This window comes from Patella vulgata, chromosome 9 (genome assembly GCF_932274485.2).
Source record: "Patella vulgata chromosome 9, xgPatVulg1.2, whole genome shotgun sequence".
NCBI lineage: Eukaryota > Metazoa > Mollusca > Gastropoda > Patellidae > Patella > Patella vulgata.
The window spans coordinates 3,399,708-3,427,360 of record NC_065887.2 but is presented as its reverse complement, the minus strand read 5'-3'; the positions used below and the strand labels follow the sequence as shown (position 1 = coordinate 3,427,360).

The 27,653-nt window shown below is 35.7% G+C and overlaps 1 protein-coding gene across 3 annotated transcripts; it reads right to left on the bottom strand.

Annotated features, from left to right (window-relative positions):
* Positions 1 to 1,024: 1,024 nt before the first annotated feature.
* On the bottom strand, positions 1,025 to 15,268 carry LOC126831572 (innexin-3). Of its 3 annotated transcripts, none has more exons than XM_050562143.2 (5): positions 15,127 to 15,268; positions 10,398 to 10,500; positions 6,629 to 7,023; positions 5,945 to 6,066; positions 1,025 to 4,131 (listed from the first exon to the last, which is right to left on the bottom strand). In XM_050562143.2, the coding sequence occupies exons 2-5, from the start codon at positions 10,400 to 10,402 to the stop codon at positions 3,235 to 3,237; spliced, it is 1,419 nt and encodes a 472-aa protein (XP_050418100.1). In that variant the 5' UTR covers positions 10,403 to 10,500; positions 15,127 to 15,268; the 3' UTR covers positions 1,025 to 3,234. The 3 variants fall into 3 exon arrangements, with proteins under 3 accessions (XP_050418100.1, XP_050418099.1, XP_055959404.1); XM_050562142.2 differs by lacking the exon at positions 15,127 to 15,268 and adding an exon at positions 10,925 to 11,024; XM_056103429.1 differs by lacking the exon at positions 15,127 to 15,268 and having other exon boundaries at positions 10,398 to 10,852.
* Between the last annotated feature and the right edge of the window lie 12,385 nt (positions 15,269 to 27,653).

The window sequence follows — 27,653 nt, the reverse complement described above, 5'->3', positions numbered from 1 at the left end:
GGCCAGTGGCTGATTATACACGGTCCATGACGTCATTCAATAAATTAACGTATAAAAAGTCTATACCCGAATTATCGTCCCATGGTCAAGATAACATAATCCTACTTAAAATACAGATGTGACGTCACCCTTTGATGTTGGCGTACCATTATTTCAATAATCGTACGGACAACTTGCCAATCGTACATTATTTATACTAGTGAAATATTGGACTCGCGTGACGTATTTCACTGTAAACGCACTTGCGGAGTCTCTGTATTTTAAGTCGTTTAATGGCCTCGAGCTTAAGACATTGCGTAATACCTTGTAAAAACACTCGGGCCTACGACCCTCGTTTTGTTACAATATATTACTTAATGTCTCGCTCTCGACCATTAAACAATACATAATACACCAATCAAAGAGTGTGTGTCTATCGCGGTAAGTAGCAGATTAGACATCCCCTATCTCCATTGTTTTTATACAATTTACAAATTGATTGGTGCTAAATATCAAAATATATATTAAAACACAGAAGAATGGACGGGGCAGAGCTATAGGCATGTCTTTATTACCCACGTTTTCATATAATGTTTGGGGTGCCACGGTGGCTAAGTAGGTAAGACGTTGGCTAGCTAGCCTAGAGGTCGGGTGTTCGATCCCTGCATTGGCCGAGAAAGTTCATCAGGATTTTCCGACGTGGTTTCCCCCTTGTCAGTGGCGCTGGAAGGAGAACTTGGACATAACAGCTGTCTAGTCGTTCGGATTGTACGAACAACCGAAGTACCGCGTATACATTGGCGTGCACGTTAAAGATCTCTTGACAGTTAAAATTCGATATGAGTAGGCCGTAGCGCTGCTGTCAGGGCAAAGATTTCCCTTCCCTCATAGAACACTGTTGGCAAATGCCCGGCTTCATTAGCCCAGTCCGAGCATATAATGAACTTAAAAGTTGTTGTGAAACATGTTTTGCAGGTCTGTATTATTAAAATCAATCAAATACGCTGTTGTATTTAAATCAATCAAATAAACTGTTGTATTTAACTCAATCAAATATACTGTTTTAATAAAATCAATCAAATACACTGTTTTATTTAATTCAATCAAATATACCGTCTCATTTAAATCAATCAAACATACACCATTTAGGTAACATATCACATAATGAGCGGTCGATATATAGTATCGGATGTAGATATATAGTACCGGATGTAGATGATGAATACGGGCCTAATGCTTTTTATCTTGTGGGGCTCTTCCCGATCCTCCAAGACGGGAGGGTGTCTCAAACAAATGCCACCATTAAATGCAGGAATATAAAAAATATCAACAAATATAAATCATGTGAAACAATTAAAAATATCAACAAATATAAATCATGTAAAACAATTAAAAATCGATTAAAGATACATTAACCAGCGGCTGCCAGGCAGGATACGCCCACATTTTCGAGAGATGGATAGAGAACAAGCTAAAAACGCGATTTTTCGTACAATCAGGGGCCATAATTCAGGAAGTTACGGTCCGATATGCGCGAATATCGAAAGGAACCGAGATCTTTGGGTTATAAACTTACTGTTCAGGTTTCAAAATCGGATAAAAATTGTGACCTCTATAGGGTCCACAGGCTAAAAACGTGATTTTTCGTACAAACAAGGGCCATAATCCATGAAGTTTCGATCCGATACATGCCAATATCGAAAGCAGCCGAGATCTTTTGGAGATAAACCTATATTTCAAGTTTCATCAAAATCGCATAAGAATTGTGACCTGTAGAGTGTCCACAAACAAATTGTGGACGGACGAACAGGGGCGACGACAATACTGTATACGTCCACATGAAAATGTGGGCGTATAAGAACCAATATAGTCTGATTACAGCTAAACCTGGTAAAACAATTAAAAATCGATAAAAGATACATTATGTAAAAGCTTAATCTGACTATAATGGCCCACAATCAACTTTCTAGGACATCGGATGGCTCCGCAGGACGGAGGGTCTGACAATGACAGCTGTCTAGTCCTTCGGATGAGACGAAAAACCGAGGTCCCGTGTATACATTGGAAAGCACGTAAAAGATCCCTTGGCAATTGGAATTCGATATAAGAGTAGGCGATAGTGCCGCTGCCCGGGCAATATTTCCCTCATAGCACACTGTATGGCGTATGCCCGTCTTCATTAGCCCAGCATAGGAGCAGAACAGTAGGAGGTTAAACCCCATTTCGTTTCATTTCACTTCGGATGGCTCCAATTTTAAGTCGATTAGAACCCCTCGACTATTTGAGAGTTTAACGATAAAATAGATAATCGAGACTTAGTCCTGATTGTCAAATATTGTTGTTAACATAATAAACAATCTATGCTACTTTTTGATAAAACTTCAAACCCTCATAACTTCGCCTGGAATAAAGTAATTTTCAATATATTCAATATCCAATCTGATTTAAATACAGATCCTATTTCGTTTCTTTTTTATAGTTCAAAATTTCGTTTTACTTGTCTGTACTACACTAGGATCTGGAAGAGTTGTTATCATTGACGTGTTCTGAATAGTGTGAGGAGGTATTAGCCAATGAAACGGTCTGTTACGGCGAGCTTTAGGCGCGTTTTGCACGGAACTGTGGGTAATCCACTAGTAACGTAACACTAATGCTGATTGGTTAATCAAATGTCTGACGTCATAGGCTCACTTGCCGCTCGTATGACCTGTGACGTGACCTATCGCAACAACCGGTCAGATCTTCATGTAGTGTAGGCCATCGAAAGTATAAAAACATGAAACGAAATATATAGATCTGTATTATAATCAGATTGGTCAATATCATTATCTGTTTTAAACTATTTTAGCAAGACCGGACAGTTCTTATCTAAATCTTATATAAAACATCTTTTTTATGGGGACATAATTCTTATTATACAGACATGTGATAAGTTTAAGTATTGATCATTAACAAGAGAGCACTAGGTGGTAAAATTAAATATTATATTAAAGGGGGGTAATCACGAATTGGTCATGGACTCAAATTGGCTCAGACAGGCAATTATATATTTTAAAACATTATAAAAGAAATGCGGTTTAACGTCTTATTTTTCTGCACCGACGGGTGATAGACTCGGTGGATAGGCCTTTGATTTACATCGTTCGTAAAACCAACTCAAATCCAGTTTACTAATTTTGTTATATATTGATAAATGGAATTAGGAAGCGTATATATATATATATAAGTAGCAGCAGCGTAAATCGTGATGAATTGTTACTTCGCGTAATACTCATCGTCGTCGTCATCAACATGTACCAATCGCTTCTCCACCATAAAATGCTCCAACAACCGGAAGATGATATCGATGACGGCCATGTTGCTTGTGTTTCTATGGATACACTTCAGTATAAAGATGCCGTCAGCTTGAAGATAATCGGTAATAAACATGCGCTGAAATGAATCCTGCTGAATTAATGCAGCAATTCTCTCCTTTTCCTTAGAAGACAAATATTGGAAGATTTCTTTGGGTCGTTTGGAGTTTTTATCGCTCTTTGGTTGATTCTTAGGTTTTCGTGGCGGCCAGAAGTAATCGATTTTCTGTCCAATCGTGAGGAATTTATTTATGAATTCATGATGCATGGAAAACATGAGCTGGTCAAGAAAAGACTGGATGGTCCCGATGATGGATATAACCAGTAGAAAGTACAACCAGACCCACTGAAGAACGTATATCTTCTCTATAAACATATTCATGGCTAGCACGCATTGAACGGTGAACGTTTGGACATTCTGTAACTGACGGATGTTGAAGTCGCACATGGCGATCCGAGGAAAGACCTCATCGTCTTCCCAGAAGGACCAGTCGGTTTGTTTAGCCGCAATATCGATGCCATAGTTAAAGAAATTGATGTTTAAGAACTCGGAGAGCATAACGAACTGAAGAATGATGATGATGGGATAAAGTAGTTTTACACACAGGTAAAAATCGGTGAGAAAACTACCTGAGGATTTATTAAACCTGCTACAAGGTTTGTGTTTTCGTCTTTTAGATGTTAGTTTTAACCTTCGGTCTATAAAACCTGCCAACGATTCTATTTTACTATCCTTCTTTTTCTGATCTGTTTTCTTCTTTTCGTCTTCCTTTTTAACAGAATCGTGTGTGGTCCCATTCTACAATTGAAACAAATAAACAAGTGAACGGGGTCCGAGGTCCTCTATGGAGAAAAGATAGCCAAGCAAAGCATGGAACACCCCCACACGGGAGCTTATTCGAAAGGATCAAGGATCTTTGACGAAATCTAATTTCAAGGATCCATACTTTTTAAACAAAATCTGTTAAAACCTATAAGACCTATAGCCTCTATCGCGTTTCCGGGCTTTTCAGCATAGGGGACCCTTTATTGTCTTAGGCGACTACCATGTGGGCGGAAACTGGAGTTCTGGGAGTAAACCATGCCATATACGTATACACCAGGGATCGAAAGCACGGTCGGAGTGATTTCTGATTATTTATATATCTGATAGCATCGGGTGTGCAGATATACAGAGAATTACCCAAATATGGATTATGTTAGCATGAATTGAAAACAGTGTCTTATGTGTCTTATGGTTTGCGGGGGTTGGGTGGCCGAATGGTCAGCACGTTGGCGTTGTAGCATAAAGTCTGTCGTTGAGTCAACCGGTTTGGTTTCGATTACAAGGAGTAGGGTCGCCTTTCCAACCTGGTGGGTTTTCTCCGGGTCCTCCGGTTTCCTCCCACTGCTAAAGACCCCTACGCGCAATCGAATTGTCGAAATAAATTTGAAGCATGGGTTAGTCCCGAAATGACCTAGTTTGTGTCGAGTGGATGTTAAACCCCATTTCTCTCTTTTCAGATGAAGATTGGCGGGTTTAAGTTGTGTGAAAACGTATCACATATATTGAGTTAGTTGCTAAGGTAGAGGATTTTAAGGGCTTTTAACACAAAATTAAGTAGTTTTATTCTCGAAAATATAATCGAGGTTGGTCCTTTAAGTTACAGCGACACCTCATATGTATTTCACAATATGGTTATATATGACATCATTGTGGGTTTAACCATTGATAACAGGACATAATTCTCTCTCTCTCTCACCTAAATTTAACCTTTATGTAAACATATTCATATCTATGGTTATTCCCCATTATATTAAAGATACATTACGTAAGATTTAGATAAAGAGCTAGCTATTCTTGCTATAATAGTTCGAAAATGGATAATGTAAAATGAATAATTTCAAAAGTTAATTCAAATTACTCTATTGCGAACGAAGATATTAGCCTTTGAAGGTTTGACAAGACCTGTACTGGTTGTTCGAAGGTAAGTCTCGCTCATCCATTTTTAGCGTAAATCAAAATATGGCTGAACTGTTCTAATCTATTTAATATCGGAGAAATCTGAAGATTTATTCTTGCTAAATAGATTTTCCGACATGTATCTAGTCATTCGGACGGTACAAAAAAACGAGGTCCCGTGTACACATTGGCGTACACGTACATGATCCCTTGGTAGTTGGAATTGCCCAAGCAAGATTTCCTCATAGCACACTGTATGTTCAAAATCGATAAAGAAATGGGAGCGTCGAAAATTTCAATAGAATTACTGCCTTCTAAGCGACGTTAGGACTGTTTTGGAGAATAGTAGAGACTCGGTTGTCATTGTTACCGTTGTTACTATAGTAAACAAAGTCTCGATTATCCATTTTATAATTAATAATTAAGTCATTAACCTACAATCGTGTTTAAATCCGATAAAAATCCCAAGCATCCGAGGGGATCGAGAGTTCATTTATAGCTTATATAACATTTCAGGCCTAAAGAAAGATCTACATTCGGCAGATTTAGCTCTTACATAATAATGATGTAATATAGATATCCTATTTTAATCTATTAAATTCTAATACATTCAGGTGAGATATCAAAGTTTCAAGTGACTTGAGATAAATGATTTGATAAGTATTTCTACCTGCATGGTCTCCATCTTGGTTGTATTTTCCACGGTTTTATCATCGTTTTCGTAATCACTCTGTTCCTGTTCCTCCATATCCCCTTCTTCCGCCATTTTAATAATTCTGTCTGGATCCATTCCTGTTTGGACAACAACCAAATGCTACACTTTCCGGATCTCTCACCCCCTTTGGACAGAGGGTCTGGCAAAGGACAACGTTTGTCTATTGGATCGAATGCAAAACCAAGGTCCCGTGTACACATTAGCGTGTACGTAAAAGATCCCCTGACAGCGGGAATTCGGTATAAGAGTAGGCCTTAGTCCGGACAAATGTTCCCTAATATTGCGTATGCTCGTCTTTATTAGCGCAGTCGGAGCAGACCAGTGGGATGTTAAACCCCATTTCATTTCATTTCATTTGAATTATGCAAACATCCGTTCGACACAAACCAGGTAATTTCGGGACTAACACATGGTTCAATTTTATTGCATTAATTCGCTTGCACGTAGGGGTCTCTAGCAGTGGGAAGAAGTCGGAGAAAACCCACGAGGTTGGACAGGTATCCTTACTCCTTGTCACGGTCAAGCGGGAAATCGAGATCACGCCACTTGACACAAAGACAGAAATTATGATGCAAGTCGGCACGCGTTAACCATTCGGCCACCCAACTCCCCAGAACACAAACAAATACTACTACCAACCTGACATTCCCTTCCACGACATCCACAAGACATTGGGTAGTTTAAACATCAGCGCCTGAAGCAGAAGTAAAACTGACACCCATCTGTAAAAACCAACCAGATTCTCTCTTCTGTCTTCTTCTAGCTTCGGTAGTTCCGTATCCATGGGAACGTTATACAGTTCCGTTATCCAACAAAAACTGTCCACATATTTCTGAAAATTCTTTTCTTCTTTGTATTCAGCAGGCGTCCAGCAGTGAATGGGTTCACCTAGCCATTGGGTGAGATACGTTCCAGTTGCAGCCAACAGAAGAAGCCCAGGTGTGATCACGTGGTTCATGACGTTAATGAAATCGTCATCACGTATTTTGTTGCGTAGATTTAGCTTAGATAAAGCTAGCATGGCTGTTTCTATCCTGTGGGTCAAAAATAAATCATATCGGATTTTTATTTTCACAGTCACAGTAAATACAAACGGTGTACGAACAAAACCCTAGTTAAACATGCATTATGCTAGAGCTAAATTTGAAAATTTCATTCAAATTACTCTATTGCGAGCGAAGATATTAGCCTTTGAAGGTTTGACAAGGCGTGTGCAATAATTTCAACCACCTTACTGGTTGTTCGAAGCTATATATAAAACCGTCACAGAAATAAAAACCGTCAAAAATACCGTCTTCAGAAAAATATCGAAAAACCGAACATACCGCATAATATCGCGGTTTTGATTTTTCTGGATGATATTTAAAATAAATTTTGAAAGAAATGTCTTCCCTTTAATGTTATTTACGATATTTTATTGTTTAATGATAAATAAATAGCAATAAATACTGTTATAAACTCCTGAGTATTCTTTGCACGAATTTCGCAATATGCCAATAAAGTGCTTTGTTTACGTCACGTGACTCCTCGCTCATTTTTCCACCCGACCAATACCGTTAGAATTATCCCTGCTTCTATTCAATTCCTTGACAAATTGTTTATATAGATGCTTTGATTTTCCAAAGAAATCATTTATTTTCAGATTGAATTAAATTTTAATAAAGCAGAAATATAAATAATGCCAACTACGTGTATATTGAGGGTTCCTGTAGACTCATTATCATTCAGCGTCGGACGTGTCATGGCGGTCCGTGATCCGGAAAAAAATATGACTAAATCAATTGACACTTTTTGCCATAGTACTTACGTTATAAAGTATAATTTAGTATTTTTGCATTGTATTATGCATTTTCAAGAAGGCAAGCACTTGAATGAGAAAAAACGAGTTTGCTATGGTAAATGAATAGCATCCAGTGATTCCGATCGTACCCGTTTATACAAAAACATGCACGGCTTAAGAAGAACACAAGCTTTTTAAAATTGTTTTTGTGCCTCCTTCATGTAAATATTCTTAATTTATATAAAATATCATAATTAATATACTGGGAATTAAAATTGTAATAAAAACCATAGAACAATATTTTTAGCTATAGATAGATCTATGTTTGAACTAGCTCATTAAATTTTGTTTGTAAATTCGGTACTCTATTTATGCTAACAAGTTTTAATATTGACTAGAAAGTGTCAAGTGAATACTCCGCAGGGTATATATATATATATATATATATATATATATATATATATATATATATATATATATACACAGTGATAAACTGAAATTATTGACATTTTATAAAATAATTATATAGTGATTATATCGCGATATTTTCAAACAATATCGCGATATCTGTTTCCAGGGATATCGCCAAGCTCTAGGTTGAACTGTTCTAATCTATTTAATATCGGAGAAATCCGATGCCATCGATAGTTGATTATGGCCTGGATAAGTTAATTAATATATAATTAATAATTTAGAAAACATTTCAGGCCTAAGGAAAGACTTGCAATAGGCAGATTTAGCTCTCGCATAATGTATGTTTAATAGTGGCAATATCGTAATTTTAACAACCATATTATTGTAATTAATTCATTAATTCATTATTATTATTATCATTGGATTCTAGACTGGTACGTGACAATAAGTAGGGTTTGCTCCCATTGCTGAAGAACCCTATTCAAAAGCGAATCGTAAAATAAAATTGTACTATTTTATAGTCGCGAAATAAAGTAGTTTCTACACTGTAACAAAAATTTCCGTGAAAAAACGTAAAAAATTCCGGAAACAAAAATTACCAGGAAAATTTTATCCGTATTTGTTTTTCCTGTAATTTACAGAAATTCCTTCAATTAACATAAATTCCATTTTCAAATACAGAAAAAAAAATCCTGGTAAATTTTGTTTCCTGACCATGAAGGTGATAAAAATTTCATTGAATTAACCATTGACTTTATACGCGTGCGTGAAATAGCTTTATTTAACGTCCGCTTCCACCGAAGTGATATCGCAAATAATTTTTTTTAAACGTAACCTCTTTTCGCTATTATAAGAATCGAGAGCAAGGTATCACAAACCGCTACTCGTCAGTGGTTGGAGGCTTTCATATGTAAGTTTGCGGTATTATCAATTCGCAGGTATGCAGACTCTGCCATAGAGACAAACCGACTTACACTGGCCAACCGGTTGTACTATCCGGACTTTAGCGTGCTTGATTACCAGATATTACAACCTTAACACCCGCAGCATTAAAACATACTTTTACATATTTATGAAAATACTTACAATCTGATTACCGTATGATGAATAACAATACACTTTATAGATCTTATAAATAATGGAAATTAGATATACATGTCAATTAATATACCAAACGTTACAAAATATGATTCTTCATATTATGGTTAATAAATTGAAATGAATACTATAACATGATGATTATTAGGAATGATTATATATGTATACGATTATTTATCGTTGCACCGTTTATCCCGTAAAACAACAGAATTAAGTCCATTACAGAACGGAATAAAACATTTTATCCCTAAATTTCACGGAACTTCCTTGTCATTCCACCGTTTATTCCGTAAAATAACAGAATTAAGTCCGTTATAGAAGGGAATAAAACATTTTATCCCTAAATTTCACGGAAATTTCCTGTTTAATACTGAATATTCCACAGAAATACATAAAACAAGTAATTTGAAGAAATAATTCAGACAATTAACACAATTTCTCCAAAAAATCCATCGATTAACAGAAAAAGGGTGTTAAATTACGGAATTCGGCCACATAAAAAATGGATATTTTTTACAGTGTATCTTCATCAATCGGATTAAAACACAGATCCTATTTCGTTTCGTTTTTTATAGTTCAAAATTTTGTTTTACTTGTCTCTACTACACTAGAATCTGAAAAAGTTGTTATATTACCGGCGTTTTGGTTGAAGTGAGGGATTAGTCAATGAAACGGTCTGTTACGGAGACTTCTTGGCGTGCCATGCATGGAACTGTAGGTAAACCACTAGAAACGTCAACGCTGATTGATTAATTAATTTCTGATGCCATAGCATCAAAAGCCGCTGGTACGACCCCTGACACGACCTTCCGGTACAACTTGTCAGATCTCCATGTAGTGTAGGCCATCGGAAGTATAAAAAAACGAAACGAAATATAGATCTGTATTTAAATCAGATTGTTATCTCCCTCATCCTATCTATCTCGTTTGTCCCGGATTAATACGAGTTCTCATATTTTTGTAAACCGGGATTTAACTCGATGTTTTTCAAATTGGTCCGTGAGTGAAGGTTAAATTTATTCACCAGGAAATAATTACCGAGAAGTTTCTGTTTCAGGACAAATATTTAGTTGTTTAGGAAAAAACACCCAAACAAACCGAGAAATATTAACTTACCCCATGTTGATCGGTATTGGAGAATCACAACTTCACAAAAATAGATCCGTTTGACCTGTTCCTCTTCTATCATCAACACCGAACCTCCTTTCCCGTTTTCCGCCTGAAAACACAACCCTTTTTTTACAAGTCCTGTTATTAGAACCTTATTTTACACCAGGCCATACAGTAAATAGAACCTTATTTTACACCAGTTCTGTAAATAGGACCTTATTTTACATCAGTCCTGTTAATAGAACCAAGTTTTACCCTTGTCATATTTAATAGAATCAGGTTTTACACCAGGCCATCCAGTAAATAAAACCAAGTTTTACACTTAATGAAATATAACGTGGAAAAATACAACATGGTGATAACGTGCTACTGATGTTTTTTCCTAAATATTGATTTTATATTTTTGGACGAAACTTTGCGTATTAATCCTCCATTGAAACGACCATCATATCCGTCAGAATAAAACTACTTACAAGTAACTAATAAATGTGTGAATACACTAGGCCTGTCTTATACAATAAGAATTACGTTACCTCAATATGCGGGTCGTTGAAATGATTATAGATGTATCACTATTGAAACTATAACCGGATATATTGCAACGGTTATATTTTTAGCAATAGATAGGTCATGGCCCATCCGTCCATCCTCTGTCAAGGCTTTAAAGTGACACCAACAGAACACTGTGGGGGATTTTTATATATAGAGAGAGTACACAAGCCTAGTGGAAACGTCGCTCATTAAAAAGCAGTAATTGTATTCCATATACATGTGACCTGTATATAAGAGAGAGAGAAATGAGGTTTACCGTCCACTCGACACAAAGTAGGTCATTTCGGGACGAACATATGGTTTAGTTTAATTTCAATAATTCGCTTGCGCGTACGGGTCTTTAGCAGTGGGGGGAAACCGGAGGACCCGGAGAAAACCTACGAGGTTAGACAGGCGGCTCTGACCTGTATATAGATTGGCATAATTATATAACGCGTGCGCTTTAGATCATGGGGTCTGTCATTCAGAAAAGTGACTTAGGGTCGCCTGTCCAACCTCGTGGGTTATATCCGGGTCTTCCGGTTTTATCCCACTGCTAAAGACCCATATATTTTTTTTCAATAAAATTGAACCACATGTTAGTAACGAAATGACCAAGTTTGTGTCGGGTTGACTTTAAACTCATTTTTCTCTCTTTGGATATTCATTCAACAAATTTCAATAGTTATTTAGGTAAATTTTAATATTCATTATATAAACTTTAATAGTTATTCATTTATCAAATTTCAATGGTCATATAGCCATGTAAAATTTACTAGTCATTTATTATGTAATTTTAGTATTTTGATAGTCATTCGTTATGTAAATTTTACAAGTCATTCATTATGTAAACTTTACTAGTCATTTATTATGTAGTTTTAATAGTCAATCATTATGTTAATTTTTCTAGTCATTTATTATGTAGTTTTAATAGTCATTCATTATGTTAATTTTACAAGTCATTTATTATGTAAATAATAATAGTCATTCATTATGTAAATTTTAATAGTCATTCGTTATGTAAATAATAATAATAATATGTTAATTTTTGATAGTCATTCATTATGTAGTTTTAGTATTCATTCATTATGTTAATTTTTGATATTCATTCATGTAAATGTTAATAGTCATTCGTTATGTAAATGTTTAAAAAACATTCGTTGTGTTAATTTTTGATAGCCATTCATTATGCAAGTTTTAATAGTCATTTATTATGTAAATTTTAATAGTCATTCATTATGTTAATAGTCATTCATTATGTTAATTTTAATAGTCATTCAATATGTTAATTTTAATAGTCATTCATTATTTTAATAGACATTCATTATGTTAATTTTAATAGTCATTCATTATGTTAATTTTAATAGTCATTCATTATTTTAATAGACATTCATTATGTTAATTTTGATATCTTTTTAATCCATACGTAGAATTTCGTATTTATAATAATAATAATAATAATAATAATAATATATTTATTTCATACACAAGTGTATACATAGAGAAGGACAGGTGCGATAATACTATTAATAATAATAATAGTAGTAATACTAATAATAAAATTTACAATAATTTAAAGTTTCATAAATTTAAATTAAATTGTGTTATTTTGTACATAAATACTCTATAATCTCATTTATTTGTTCTTTATCACAGACTTCATGAGAATGTTTCATAAATAACATGTCATTTATAACCGCAGCAGTTTGCAGGTCATTAACTTTATATTTGTTAGTGGTGACTTTTACCATCCTACTTATTATTTCAGGTTTTTTTTTCATTGAACAGAAGACATTCTTATACATTTCATATTTACAAATCAAATGTAATAGGAAATTATGAGTTCTATATGGAATATAAAATATACGTCTTACACTTTTGCACCAGGCACAGTAAAATTTCTCGGTAGATTTGTTAGTTAGGTTCTACAGTTGACATCCATATAATGGCATACAAAAAGTTTTAAATAGTTCATACTTAAAGACACATCATGGGAGATTCGATAACGGGTTGGCAGTTCTCACTATAATAGTTAAAAACTAGATAATGTAAAGGCAATTTGCTGAAAATTTCATTCAATTTGATCCACTATGAACCGAGAACAAAGCGATTGAAATTTCCGCATAGCCTTGATCATCATTACTAAAGTCGGTACGATAAACAGCATAGTCACGATTATCTATTTAATCGTTAAATCGTGAAGGAAAGTTATGCAGTAAATCGGCTCACAATTCACTAAAGATCGCAGGCTAGCGATGCCATCTAGGGTTGATTATGGTTTGGATAGGTTAATTAATGTCTATTTAATAATTTAGATAACATTTCAGGCCTAAAGAAAGACCTGCAATAGACAGATTGAACTCTTGCATAATGTATGTTTAATCCGTGGCGAGACACTTTTAAATACATTTAAAGTTACATTGAATCTATAGTCGTCTATATTTGTTTTGGTTTGATCGAAAAAGATTAGATTACTTAAATGTAATTCTGAAGTGAAGATATTAATATTTGTATTTGTATCAGGTTTTTTATTATGTCTAAATATTAGAAGCTTACTTTTGTCGGAGTTAAATTTGACATCGTATTCATTAGAGTAAGACTCTGCAATGTTAAGTAATTCTTGTAGGGTCTTTCTTGTTGGCGTAATTAAAGTGAGGTCATCTGCACATGCCAGGGCTCTTATATAAACATGTCCAATGTGACAGGAACTGGAACGGGGTTAAACGTCTCGTCAAGACAATATTGAGACTAACATATGGTTAATGTATCATCAACATGATACTTGGTTATTTTGAGACTAACATATGATTAATGTATCATGAACACAATACCCTTGGTTATTTTGAGACTAACATATGGTTAATGTCTCATCAACACAAAAGTTTAGTTATTTTGGGACTAACATATGGTTAATGTTTCATTAATACAATACCCTGGTTATTTTGAGACTAACATATGGTTAATGTATCATCATCACAATACTTGGTTATTTTGAAACTAACATATGGTTAATGTCTCATCAACACAATACTTATTTTATGTTATTTTAAGACTAACATATGGTTAATGTATCATCAACACAATACTTTGGTTATTTTGAGACTAACCTATGGTTAATGTATCATCAACACAATAGTGGGTTATTTTGAGACTAACATATGGTTAATGTCTCATCAACACGATACCTTAGTTATTGTCGAGACGAAGGACCCTTTAATAAAGATTAGTTGGAGCCCCTGTCATTTGTACAGGAAATAGGGCTTGGCAAGGAGTTGTGTCTAGACGTTCGGATAGGACGAAAAACCCTTGCAATTTCATTTGAATAGAGTACATCGATACAAACTAAGAGTACATCGGAAACAAAATAAAAGAAATACCATCTGATTTAAATCGTTTAGTTAGGTCACACATCCTGTTTGTGATAGTCGGTTTCCCCTTTCAATATTTACATTGCCACTGAGACTCCCTAAACTTGAATATGTTTTATCTTCTTTAAGTTTTATTATTTCATCAATTCGTTCACTTAAAGGGACAATCCCGATCTTAACAAACTCTCAGAAATCAAAATCCGTGCACGTGTGAAATTTAAGCGCCAACCGGTGTATTTAACTTGTCTCACCTTATCCACCCACGTAACCCTTTTAAGATTTCGGGTCAATTTTTTTTTCGTTGGGTGACCTGATAATCTATTGCGGTTCCTTTAGAGGTCTATACAGTTCATGACCCACGTGTTGTACTTGATAACGAAGCTAAATTTCACCAACAAATTATTTTTATAAAATAAATCTTGTTTTATCCAGACAAAGTATAATAATACAACTTGGGACAACGATCTCCATTTTCAGATGAAAACTGGCGGGGTTAAGTTGTGTAAAAACGTATCACGTATATTGAGTTAGTTGCTCGGCCCTAAGGTAGAGCCTTTTAAGTGCTTTTAACACAAAATTAAGCAGTTTTATTCTCCAAAATATAAACGAAATTGGCCATTTAAGTTACAGCGACACCTCATCACAATATGGTTATATGTATAACTATATATTCTCGTGCAATAAGTACGTGAGACTTGACTCCATAGACTGCAGAGTGAAGAAACAATTTTGCCGAGAAACCAAAATTCTCTCTCTCTCTCTCTCTCTCTCTCTTTCTCTCTCTCTCCAATTCAAGATTTAAAAAAAACGTGCGACCATAAAGACGTATGTCTTACCTTTCAAAGTATCTAAACCTCTAACTCAATAGATCCATGCGCCCTCCTTTCAGTCCGCCTCCGATAAATATATCCGTTAAAAGTGAACAAGATAATGATATTTCTAGGAAAGGTACAGGGTATTTTTCTCCGGAAAAAATGATCTTATCAGCTCAGTTAATATGATATTTTTAATATGTCCGTATTGTCGACCTTTAATCCTATGAAATGGTAACTATAGCCGTTTTTAAAGATATAAATTACATGTGACTACGATGCTCTTTAACGTCATAAAAACAACTTTGGTTGTCATATATAATGGTTCATTTCGATGCATTTGACATGTCCCCTATACACATATAAAATGTGCCACAAGATAAAAAAAACGCAGACACATACAAACTAACTGAATAATTGTGAGAGCGCCTGATCTTAAAGTAGCCTGTGTGTTTGTAGCCTATTGTTTACTAATTGGCAAATAAATAAAATGGTTTCAGGGTAGGCATAGAAGCGAAATTTTCTATAGCATTCTTAATTTGAAATTTCTTCTGGAGAAGGATTTTCTCTGTCTTGTAATTGTCTCTTTGGTATCAAAAGGTGTCGGAATTGCCGTCGAATAACTCTACGGTCAGCCATCTTTTTGAAGCAGAAACAGACTTAAGGTTGGTAAGCAAGCCGTATACCTTGGTTGGGACTTGTGCGTAGATTGACTATGTTTAAGAACGAAGTTGTGCTTAAGTTTTTTCTTGGAACGCATAATAACGTTATTGTGCTTACAATGAAGTCTACTTAAAATCTAAGCACAAGAACGTTCTTAAGAATTTTCTGGGAACACAAAATAAGGTAAGTTTACTTAAATGCAAAGTCTACTTAAATCTAAGCACAAGAACGTGCTTAAGAATTTTCTAGGAATCGGGCCCAGGCTTGTTCTGGAATTTGTTGCTTCTAGTGGTGATAATATTTGTACCGTGCGGTAAGGACGGCCAGCCCTCGATAAACTACTAGAAGGTTTTATTACTCAACAAATACCTTCTCGAAGTATGTAATAAAATCTAATCGGGTGGATCTGTGGCCGTGAATGACGTGGGGAAATTTGGAACGATTCGAGTAATTAGTAAAATCCGACTGGATTAGGAAAATTAGAGTGTTTAAGGTAATTGGTAAAATTGAACTGGTTTGAGAAATTTAGAGTGTTTTGGGGTAAAATCGGACTTCATTAGCACAATTTTAATTGAATATGTTTCAAATAATGATGAAAGAATTTAGATGAAATTTGTTTTTGGTGTATCCAAGCACAACTCGTTAATGGGTCTGCTTTATATGGTCCAGTAGCTCCATGGCGTCCATAATTACAATGAATATACTTGTGGAGGCAGACCACCATTAAAGTTCACCATTTCAGTCAATTTTGTCTAAAAAACAGGAACAGATATTTGCAATTCTTCAGATTAGGTTGTTACCCCTAATTTGGCTGTCAAAATCCAATGATTGATCTGTCGTAAAATGAGAGAGAGAGAGAGAGAGAGAGAGAGAGAGAGAGAGAGAGAGAGAGAGAGAGAGAATGGGGTTTAACGTCAACTCGACACAAACTAGGTCATTTCGGGACTAACATATGGTTTAATTTGATTTCAATCATTTGCTTGCGCGTAGGGGTCTTTAGCAGTGGGAGGAAACCGGAGAACCCGGAGAAAACCCACGAGGTTGAACAGGCGACCCTATTCCTTGTCACGTACAACCCGGGATTCGAAACCACGCCAGTTGACTCAATGACAGGCCTTATGATACAGCGCGAACGTGCTAACCATTCGGCCACCCAACCCCCCCCCCCCCCCTCCGTTGTAAAATTAACCCAAGTGTCTCATTATATTTATATTTCCATTTAGTAAGTTTGCTGGGTGTGGGGGGGGGGGGGCGGCGTTGTGGGGGTCGCCATCCGAGCTGCCAATTTATGAGACCAGTTGATAGCGTAGATTCCGAATCTGGGTGGTGATCAGGCGTTTGAGAGGGCTGTTGAGAGATATGGAGGCTGAGGGGTGGGGGTGGGGGCAATATCGACAATTAAGGGAAAATGTGATTGTGTTGACATAAATGATGATAAAGTTATATATTAATAAAACCTAAATTACTAGGACCGTCCATCTCTATATATATGTTTTACATTTATCAATCCATATTTTACTTAATGATCCACATTTCTTACACGTACCTGTGTTTATATGTATGTATATAAGCCAGGGATAGAAGAACATGGCTGTTAGCCATATACCTTCAACAGTATTACTTATGTGGGTACAAGTTGGATTAGTTCACGGAGTGACATTTGGGATGGGACAGTGTACTTACAATTTTCATTACAGTTCCTTAGAATCTATTTCAATGCAACCAACTTGCAGATTTTTCTGCTTCTATACTGCCTAAAGGTTTCTCGAAATAAAGGCCTGTCTCCTCAGACTTTCAAATAAATATTATATTATTGGCAATTTGAGAGATACGTGCAATCTGATTAAAACACAGATCCTATTTCGTTTCGTTTTTATAGTTCAAAATTTCATTTTACTAGTCTTTACTACACTAGGATCTACTTGATGGGAGGGATTAACCAATGAAACGGTCTGTTGCAGTGATTTCATGGCGTGCTATGCACGGAACTGTGGGTATCCTACTAGAAACATCAACGCTGATTGGTTGATAAAATCTCTGACGTCATAGGATCAAAAGCCGCTCGTATGACCCCCGACGCGATCTTCATGTAGTAGAGGCCATCAAAAGTATAAAAAACGAAACGAAATATAGATCTGTATTTTAATCAGATTGGAGACCTGTTATATTTTTATACGTCCACACTCATAATGTGGACGTATATTGCCGTCGCCCCTGTCTGTGTGTATGCGTGTATGTGTGTATGTGTGTGTCTGTGTGTCGCCTACAGGCCACAATTCTTAAGTGATCATCTTCAAACTTTACATACTTATTCCTTATACCCTAAGGATGATCCCTAATGTTTTTGGTGCATGCCCGACCCCCAGGGGCAGAGCCACGCCCATTCCTTATATTTATTTATTTGTTTGTCATCTACAGACCGCATTTCTTAACGTATCATCTTGAAACTATGCATACTTATTCTTTGTACCCCAAGGAACATCCCTATCGTTCGGGGTGCAAGCCCGACCCAAGGGCAGAGCCACGTCCATTTTCTTTTCTTTTTATGTCTGTGTGTCGTCTATAGGCCACAATTCTTAATCAATCGTCTTGAAAAATTTTCATATGAATTGCTTATACCCTAAGTGTGATCCATATTGTTTTTGGTGCATGCCCGACCCCCAGGGGCAGAACCACGCCCATTCCTTATATTTATTTATTTGTTTGTCATCTACAGACCGCATTTCTTAACGTATCAACTTTACATACTTATTTCTTAAACCCTAAGGATGATCCCTATTGTTTTTGGTGCATGCTCGCCTCCCCGGGGCAGAGCCACGCCCATTTTTTGTATTTGTTTGTTTGTCGTCTACAGACCACATTTCTTAAGGTATCATCTTGAAACTTTGCATACTTATTCTTTGTACCCTAAGGAACATCCCTATCGTTTTGGGTGCATGCCCAACAAAGCCGTGCCCATTTTCTGTTTTATGTCTGTGTGTCGCCTACAGGCCACAATTCTTAATCAATCGTCTTGAAATTTTTTCATATGAATTGCTTATACCCTAACGATGATCCCTATTGTTTTTTTACCCCAGGGGCAGAGCCACGCCCATTTTCTTAATCAATCGTCTGGAAAAAATTTCATATGAATTGCTTATACCCTAACGATGATCCCTATTGTTTTTGGTGCATGCCCGACCGCCAGGGGCAGAGCCACGCCCATCCCTTATATTTATTTATTTGTTTGTCATCTACAGATCGCATTTCTTATCGTATCACCTTGAAACTTAGCATACATATTCCTTCTATCCTAAGGAACATCCCTGTTATTTGTGGTGAATACCCAACCCCCAGGGGCAGAGCTACGCCCATTTTCTTTTTTTATGTCTGTGTGTCACTTGCAGACCGCATTTCTTAATCGATCATCTTGAAAACTTTTTTATACTTATTCCTTATAGCCTAAGGCTACTTTTTATACTTATTCCTTAATCCTAAGGCCGACCTCTATTATTATTTTTGGTGCATGCTCGACCCCTTGGGACAGAGCCACGTCTAATGTTTGTGTGTCTTGTGTTTTGCCTACAGATCGCAATTCTTAACAGATCCTTTTGAAACTTTGCATACCTATTCGAAACGTCATGCTTTTAGAATAAAGACATCGATTGTTTTAAAATAAAAATTGTGTTCTGTTAATGTGAACTAAGTGTTAAACTGATAGCAGTCCTACAACCCAGTTTTATTTCACAGACCCTCAATGCAAACTGAACCATATCAAACAAAACAGGAATGTGCTCTTGTTTAGTATGATATTCCAAGTTTATGTATCTCAAATTTTCAATCTCAACAAAATTTGTTGCGAAGACATGATCAATTGTTGCTCTGTCTGTGGTGAAAAGCGTTCAGCCCAACGAAAATGTCCGATTTTGGAGAATAGTCAACGAATATTTAACACGCTATATTTGTGGTTGAGGACTACTAGGCCGCATTCCATGGGCACAAATTGTCGTTGCAAAAATATTTTCGTTCCTACAAATCCGGTCTAGAAGAAATTTTGTCAGTTTATAGTTCATATAGAGATATTCGTTTGTTGTAATGTTCCCCCCAAAATTCCATAGTTCTTCGGTGATATTCTTCGTTGAAATCCGGACTATTTATTGATAGTAAAATTCATAGTGCGCGAGGTCACTGGACAGAATTCAGCGTTGTTCGCCGCGTCACGTGATCGTTTTTCAACAATCGACCAATCACGTTATTGTGTACATTCGCGTGTATTGTTGGTAAACACAAAATGGCGTGCTTCACGAGGAACACATTGCAGTTATACATGTAGAAGCTACACTAAATGGCGACAAAGGCTCAATTAACTTGTATTGTTCTCTTAGACAGTGTTAATAAGGGAAGTGCAGAACCCTTTACAAACACAAGGTGAGATAAATGTCGTGAGGTAGCTATAGACTGGTTTCAATTGGATGGAAATGACCAATCCATTGCAGCATTTTTCGATACAAATGGATATTTTATTACGAAGGATATTATATTGAAGATACAGTCGGCAGTGGTTTTGGATTGCATCCAACGTTTTATAGATGTTTTAAGAACAAAACAGTTAAATGATGCGAGAAAGAAAGAGAGTGACTCAGTGATAAGGCAGCGTCTACATTCAGTCCAACCGAAACTAAACTGTCACGACATACATACAGACTATTAGTATTAGTATTACTGTGATGTGGTCATAATATATTTTACCAAACATTATTTAACAACTTACTATTAGTATATTAATCATTCGACAAAAATAGCAATTCACTCATAACATAATATTTTAAACACGGTTTCACCAAACCTTCAACAAGATATGACCACTTCTATTCCAACTAGTAGAAGTAATAAATAAATGTAATAAATAAAGGTGCATCATATATAGGCTACAGACCATAAGTCCAGAAAAATTTGTGAATGAAAGAATTGAATATAACCATCCAAGTCAACCCAGAACATTGCATGCTGTGATTCAAAGGAAAGAGGGGATTCATACTAATTAATCAAAGTTTTTGATAATCCCTTATTAAGTATTTCACACCCCACTGATAAAGTAACATGAGCTGAACATTAATGTCCAGTCGACACGGTTCCTTTTTATTTAAATAATTTGTTTGCATGTAAGGGTCTGTAGCAGAGGAAGGAATTGGGGGACTCGGAGAAAACTCACAAGGTTGAAGAAGTGACCCTAGTCCTTGTCACGTACAAGCAGAGAATTGAAATTTAGTCATTGACGCAATGACAGACCTTATGATTTCATGTGTACATGTTAAACCATTCGCCACCCACCCTCCATATTAAATAGATGTCTTTGTAAATTATGTATGTTATAGTTATACAGTGTATTAAGTATTAAATGTCTACAGTGTTTTTAAATTTATGTATTAAAGAAATGTATATAAAAACATTATCTATTAAGAAATATTGGTATTTATATTATGCAATATTTATATTAATAAATATCATTTGATACATAATATATCAAAATTCAAATGTTCTTTTTGGCCATTATGACCCTAATGTTTTGACCGTTATGTAGTTTTGACCAAAATGTTTGACCGTTATGACCAAATACTTGAGCCATTTTGGTTTAGGGCCTTTATGTCCATAACCCCTACTACTAGGCCTAGTACTTCAACAAATTTAAAAACTAAAAGTGTGTCTCATTCACCCCTACTCCTTCATTAATATCACCAAAGGAATCACATCATGGTGCAGTACTTGTTACTACTTCATCAGAGTTAAAGAAGTCAGTTTTATCAGAGAGCTCTATAATTTGCAAGAAAAAATCCAAGTATGTTCGAGCGGGGGCCATACAAAAGAGGGACAATTTAGTCCAGTGCGAAATAAAAACAGCATTTTTATTATTTTATTTAAAGCACCAATAACACTTTTGCTGTTTTGATAAGTCCAGTGAAACAAATACCGGTAGCCTTATATTAACTACTAAATGAGTTACTGTCTGTTCCAAGAGATACTCTGACTCTCAAATTCCTTGTCATTTCTTCAGTTTTTAATTTAAACGGTCAAAAATTGGTGACATACCTGAATTGTCACCCCGTTGCTCGCTTCGTTGAGCCCTAACGCCTAAAAGTTCGATAAGATCCACTCTCCTCTTGGAAATTTCACATATTTCGACATTGTTTCTTTCTCAAAACATCAACATTACGAGTGCGTCTGCGTAATGGGAGACTTGCATTTCGCGTATAGGGTAGACAGGTATCTCCCAATCGGGTACATTCGGTTAGAAATATATAGTGAAAGAAAATTCGCCCGTTTCTTTTGCGGCAGTAATACTTAGGTTTCAGACTGTGGATCATGTTTTTTGGTCGGATTAATATTATGTTCTGTTTTAACCCGCTTATTTTGCAGAGACTGCGCATTAAGCCACTCGGTTTGGGGGAGTAAGGTCTAGAGATATGACATTTTTATAAACACTTTATTAGTTTTCCAAGGTTCTGATCAGCTGTATATAAATATTCAAAATGTATTTGTCCAGATTATTTCCCTTTGTCCTTGCAGTTTTTAGCCTATAAACTAAATAATAATTATCCGATTGACACAGAATCAACGGCATGGTATACATGTTGGCACTATCTATAATACTAATTAATACAAAATATTATCGTATCGCAAATTAGCTGATATATATCTGGATAGTCCTCGTAAATATGCAGAGCAAGGCGGAAATCGATTTTCGTACTCCGTTTTCCCGCAAATGTTATTTAACTTTTTTATTTTATAATATTTGTATTCTAAACATTTATCTACACGTAGGGTTAATATATAACATCAAACAAATATCCATGAATCATTTTGAATTTTTGCTATTTCTGAGAAATAGGCAGTTTTGTGGGAGTCACTTTTCATAAGAATAAAATATTGTTCTATTTTAATGACATTTGCCCGATTTGATACTGCAACTGTAAATTATTGTAACATTCTTGTCATTAGAAATGGCATCATTTTGGCAAAATTGGTACTTTTAGCCCTTATTAAACAAACTTTAATTTCAAATATACCTGTTTGTTCATAATTAAATTTTAAAACTTTAATTCCACATATCGAAACGCACAAACCACTGCGAACATATGAATATATCAAAAGATAGTTTGTAACTTTATGCAATTGTCCAAAGTACCTTTTTACGTTGTTTACCCAAACACATCTACAGTGATTTTGAAAAAAAAAACCAACATATTTTCAACCCTTAAAGCAAACATGTTTTTTTCTAAAGAGTGTTATTCAGTGCCATTTAATAATGATGTTTACTAATTTTGTTTAAGTAATATTGTGTAGATATACGACCAAGCATTGGTCATTTTGTAAGGGTTCCACACGTGACATGCTATCATAAATGGCAATTTCGCCTAAATAGTTAACACGTGTAACATGCTCATGGGAATATGTTAAGTGACGTCCGTTAAAGGATTACGAGCACCGGTGAAACCCGTCATGGCTGCATCGCAGTTAAAGTTTTCCATAATTTTCTGAGCTCTTTCTAAACCCCCTTTTTGCAACATAAATACCGTTATTTTAATATTCCTCACAGTTCACTACTGGATCTTAGATATTCATAGTATTGTTATTTGACAACAGTTCAGATTTATTTCAGATATTCAGCTAGAAACGACAAAAAAAAAGCGAATCTTCGAAAATATAACCCCTTGAATAATTGATTATTGTTATCTACAGTTTATTATTTAAAGATGAAAATTACGCGAGATGTCAAGGAATTAACCAAACTATTATGTAGTTATTTCGAGAAACAGAATTATTTACTCCTCGCAGTGTTTCATTTGAATAGATCTAATCCCACTTAACACTGCTGTAATGGAAGCAAATTTCTGTTCCAAATTATGACTGGTTAATAGTCCGATTAACAACCAATAGCTAACTGCGTAACAATTTCATTAGGCTTTAAACAGAGCTCCAAATTGGACCAAATATCTTTACATAACGTTAGTCATGACTCAAGAAATTTACGCCCAATTAACCAGTACATAGCCAAAATTGCAGAAAAACTTATTGCGTGACAAACGAGGCTGTCAAAACGGATACAATATAAACAATACTGTTTGGGGACGAATAATACTTTCACCGTTTTTAATATCTTAAATCACTGTCCAAAGTTTCAGGGAAGACCCCAGATTAAACGAAGCGCTGTGATGTTGCTCTACTTGGGATAGATTTGATTGAACGGGAAGAATAGACACACTGCCGCAAAAGCTCAAGTATCAGAAGTCACTCCAGCAATGGCCAGAAAGGGATTTCTCGAGACAATAGCTTCAGGAATATGTGTTCTGACTTGCATAACCTTGATTGAAGATATGAAATGAAATGATGTAATTGATGTTTAATGGCACGCCTGCATCAACCGGGCGCAATCTGGTTAATAATAAAACACAGATCTTATTTCGTTTCGTTTTTATAGTTCAAAATTTCGTTTTACTTGTCTTTACTTCACTTGGATCTGGAAGAGTTGTTATTCAACTCGTGTTCTGAGTGGTGTCGGGGATAAGCCAATGAAACGGTCTGTTACGGCGAGCTTTAGGCGTGTTTTTCACGGAACTGTGGGTAATCCACTAGTAACGTCATAGGGTCATAAGTCGGTCCTTTCACCCCTGACGTGACCTATCGCTATAACTTGTCAGATCTTCATGTAGTGTAGGCCATTGAAAGTATAAAAAATTGAACCGGGCGATAATACGCCAGAAATAATTATTGTATAAAAATGGTTTTACTTTTGTTGTAGGCTTCACGAGAAATTAGGTTACATATACATTTAGTCTAATCATTGCTCCAGCCTAAATTCAACTTTCAATTGTCTAAAGGCAAAGTCGTAAGCAAGGGAATAACTTTTATTAACTATGCAATCCGCGATTACTTTTGCATATTATGGACCAAGTTATTGTGTACGCCTATAACCCCCTTCAAAATTTCCATCACATACAGTTCAGGATAAATTTGTACGCAGTTTATATGAATATCAAAACGCTACAGCCCTCGGGGCCAATTAAATATTCAGCTCAGTTGGACAAACTGCGGTGGTCTTGGATTCCGTAAAAATAAAAGTTATTTTCTACTGGGCCGAAACAACTTCCTTGACATCCAAGTAGACCGAAACGACTCAAGCCAAACCAACGCCCCCTCCCTCTTCGACTCTTCCGGATAACTAGGTCACACATGTCTGATGTTCAACAGCGGGATGTAAACAAACTATGATTTTTCATGAGAGAGAGGTTATATAGCTTGATCTGAATTTTGTTTCCTCGTGTAAGAAAGTAATGGGATGGCAATTCCAGGTATGTCACTAAGTTTTAGTCGTCTAAATTAAAAATTGAAGAAATGGCAAGCAATTGTCGTGTCGTAGTGTCACCTGGAACAGACAGTAGTGTCTTACTCTTACTGTCTGAGTCTTGGTAAATTTTAAACGGATTTCTTCGATTATGAACAAACTACTTAACTTTGGTTATTATAAACTTACCTGTGTGTTTGTAATGAACTCCCGTTCGATAAAATCCATTGCACAACTAATTATCACAACGATGAAAACAAGTTCTCTCTTGAAAAATTGAAATATCACAAACTTTTCCCAAAGAAAAATACCAATATGGAAGATGGTCACGTCGCTCTGCGGAAGATATCATTTCGTATTAGGGGTGACAGCATAGGAAATTCAAGTCAATTACGACAAGAATCCATGACCACTCGGACCAAAGACCACTCGGTTCAAGACCAGTCGGACCAACTGATAGACCACTCAGCCCAAACAAATAGACTACTCGGACCATACAAAAAGACTATTCGGACCCAACACAAAGACGACTCGGACCAATAATAAAGTGTTGTTTTAATAAATTGATAATTGCGTTTGTTTTAATATGATTACTCGAACCAATAATAAAGTGTTATTTTAATAAATTGATAATTGTGTTTATTTTAATATGACTACTTGAACCAATAATAAAGTGTTATTTGAATAAATTGATAATTGTGTGTGTTTTAATATGACTACTCGAACTAATAATAATGTTTTGTTTGAATAAATTGATAATTGTATCCCAAATCGCAAAATATCGAGAACCACACTTGTAGTCACGTTTAAAAAGGGGCATATAAACGTCCGGTCTTCGTATTATTATGTGCTGTTTATATTAACGCATCAAGGGTGGATAACTTGAAAACGTGTCTCCCCCCCCCCCCCATATATAGTAACCCAGGGGTTAGTGGGGTAGAACGGAATGAAACCACTGGGGATACCGCGAATGTTGAAAAAGTAAAATTAGGCTATCAGACAAGAACAGTATACCCGTATATGTAGAAACTGTCAAAAGTCTGGACATACCGAGTCTCATTGCAAGAGTAAATAAGAAAAATTAGATTGATATTTTTTTTTGACACCATTATTAATTAATTTTAAAACTAATCGTTGATTTATTTTCCGTACACAAAATTGAACTAAACAACTCTAAATATAAGAATTCCGTATAAGAATTATTTGCTTCTTTGTATTGTGATTTAATAATAAATAAATAGCATATTGTCTAGCCTTATAATATAATTTAATTGGTCCGACTGGTCTTGTTTTGGTCCGACTGGTCTTAGTCCGAGTAGGCTTTGGTCCGAGTGGTCTGGATACCTACGACAATTGGCATTGAGTTTGAGCGTTCGCACACATAACTACCCGCATTCCTGTATTTAGTTACCGTCTTTTACATTCTAGTAAAGTCTCTGCAAATTTTATAGCTTTACTTTTTGAAATATTGTGTTCTAATTATTTGATTAGCGACTCGGATGGGATTATTTACTTTTGAACACGCATGCCGCACAAACACAACTATACATTCGTTTTACGGGCTTTATCACACTTCGGTCAAAACTGTCGAATCGAGAATTAATGTTCCGCTTCTAACGGGGTCATACGGGCTTAGTAGCATTATATACCCACCCGGGCACCCAATAGGCACGCTGAGGTCTGCCGCAACAACATGCTTAAAGATGTTACTGAAGCGGCTATTATTCGATCGAAAGAATGCGTATAAAATTAAAAATACACTCAGAGAATTCGGAGGTAAGCTTCATGATCCTTGTTAAATTATTTATAACATAAAGAAGATAGGATATTTATAGTTTATACATGACTTTATTTTTACGAGTATCCGTGCAATCAGTGATATTTTAATTGTGAAGAGAATTTGATAGACTGGCGATCAATGGTTTCCATATAAATCTCCTATGTAATTGCCTTCAATTGATATTTTTCGTCGCCCAAACCCGTATACGATCAAAATGATCGCGCTGTCAAACTATCTTTCAATGTTAACCAACCCCCGCAACAGGTATATTGGATTCGACCAATACGTCACGAAAACATTGTTGACATCGACTCTGTCGAAATTACAAGTAAATTTTCAAATTTTTCAAGAGAGAACTTGTTCTCATCGTTGTGATAATTAGTTGTGCAATGGATTTTATCGAACGGGAGTTCATTACAAACACACAGGTAAGTTTATAATAACCAAAGTTAAGTAGTTTGTTCATAATCGAAGAAATCCGTTTAAAATTTACGATGGTTCACACAGTAGTGTAAATCCTCCATTAAATTGTATTTTATTTATCTAAGGTGATCAAAAATATTTTTCAAATCAAAGGTAATTAGTTTTGGATTTGATCGACTACATGTACAGTATCTGTTATAATTGTTTAAAAAAATCAGAATATTTATTAATCAGAAGCAAGATTCCAACATTGAAAGTGTGTTTGGCACTTTTATCGATGATTACATGTAAACTATGTCGTAGGTGAGCCCCATATTGATGGGGGGGGGGCATCTGGTTCATTCGCAATTGCAGACAAAACCTATT

Coding starts and splice junctions, on each gene's coding strand:
- LOC126831572 (XM_050562143.2), bottom strand. Junction 6,067..6,628: donor GTCGTGGAAGGGAATGTCAG/GTTGGTAGTAGT, acceptor TTGTCCAAACAG/GAATGGATCCAGACAGAATT. Junction 4,132..5,944: donor CCAAGATGGAGACCATGCAG/GTAGAAATACTT, acceptor TTTCAATTGTAG/AATGGGACCACACACGATTC.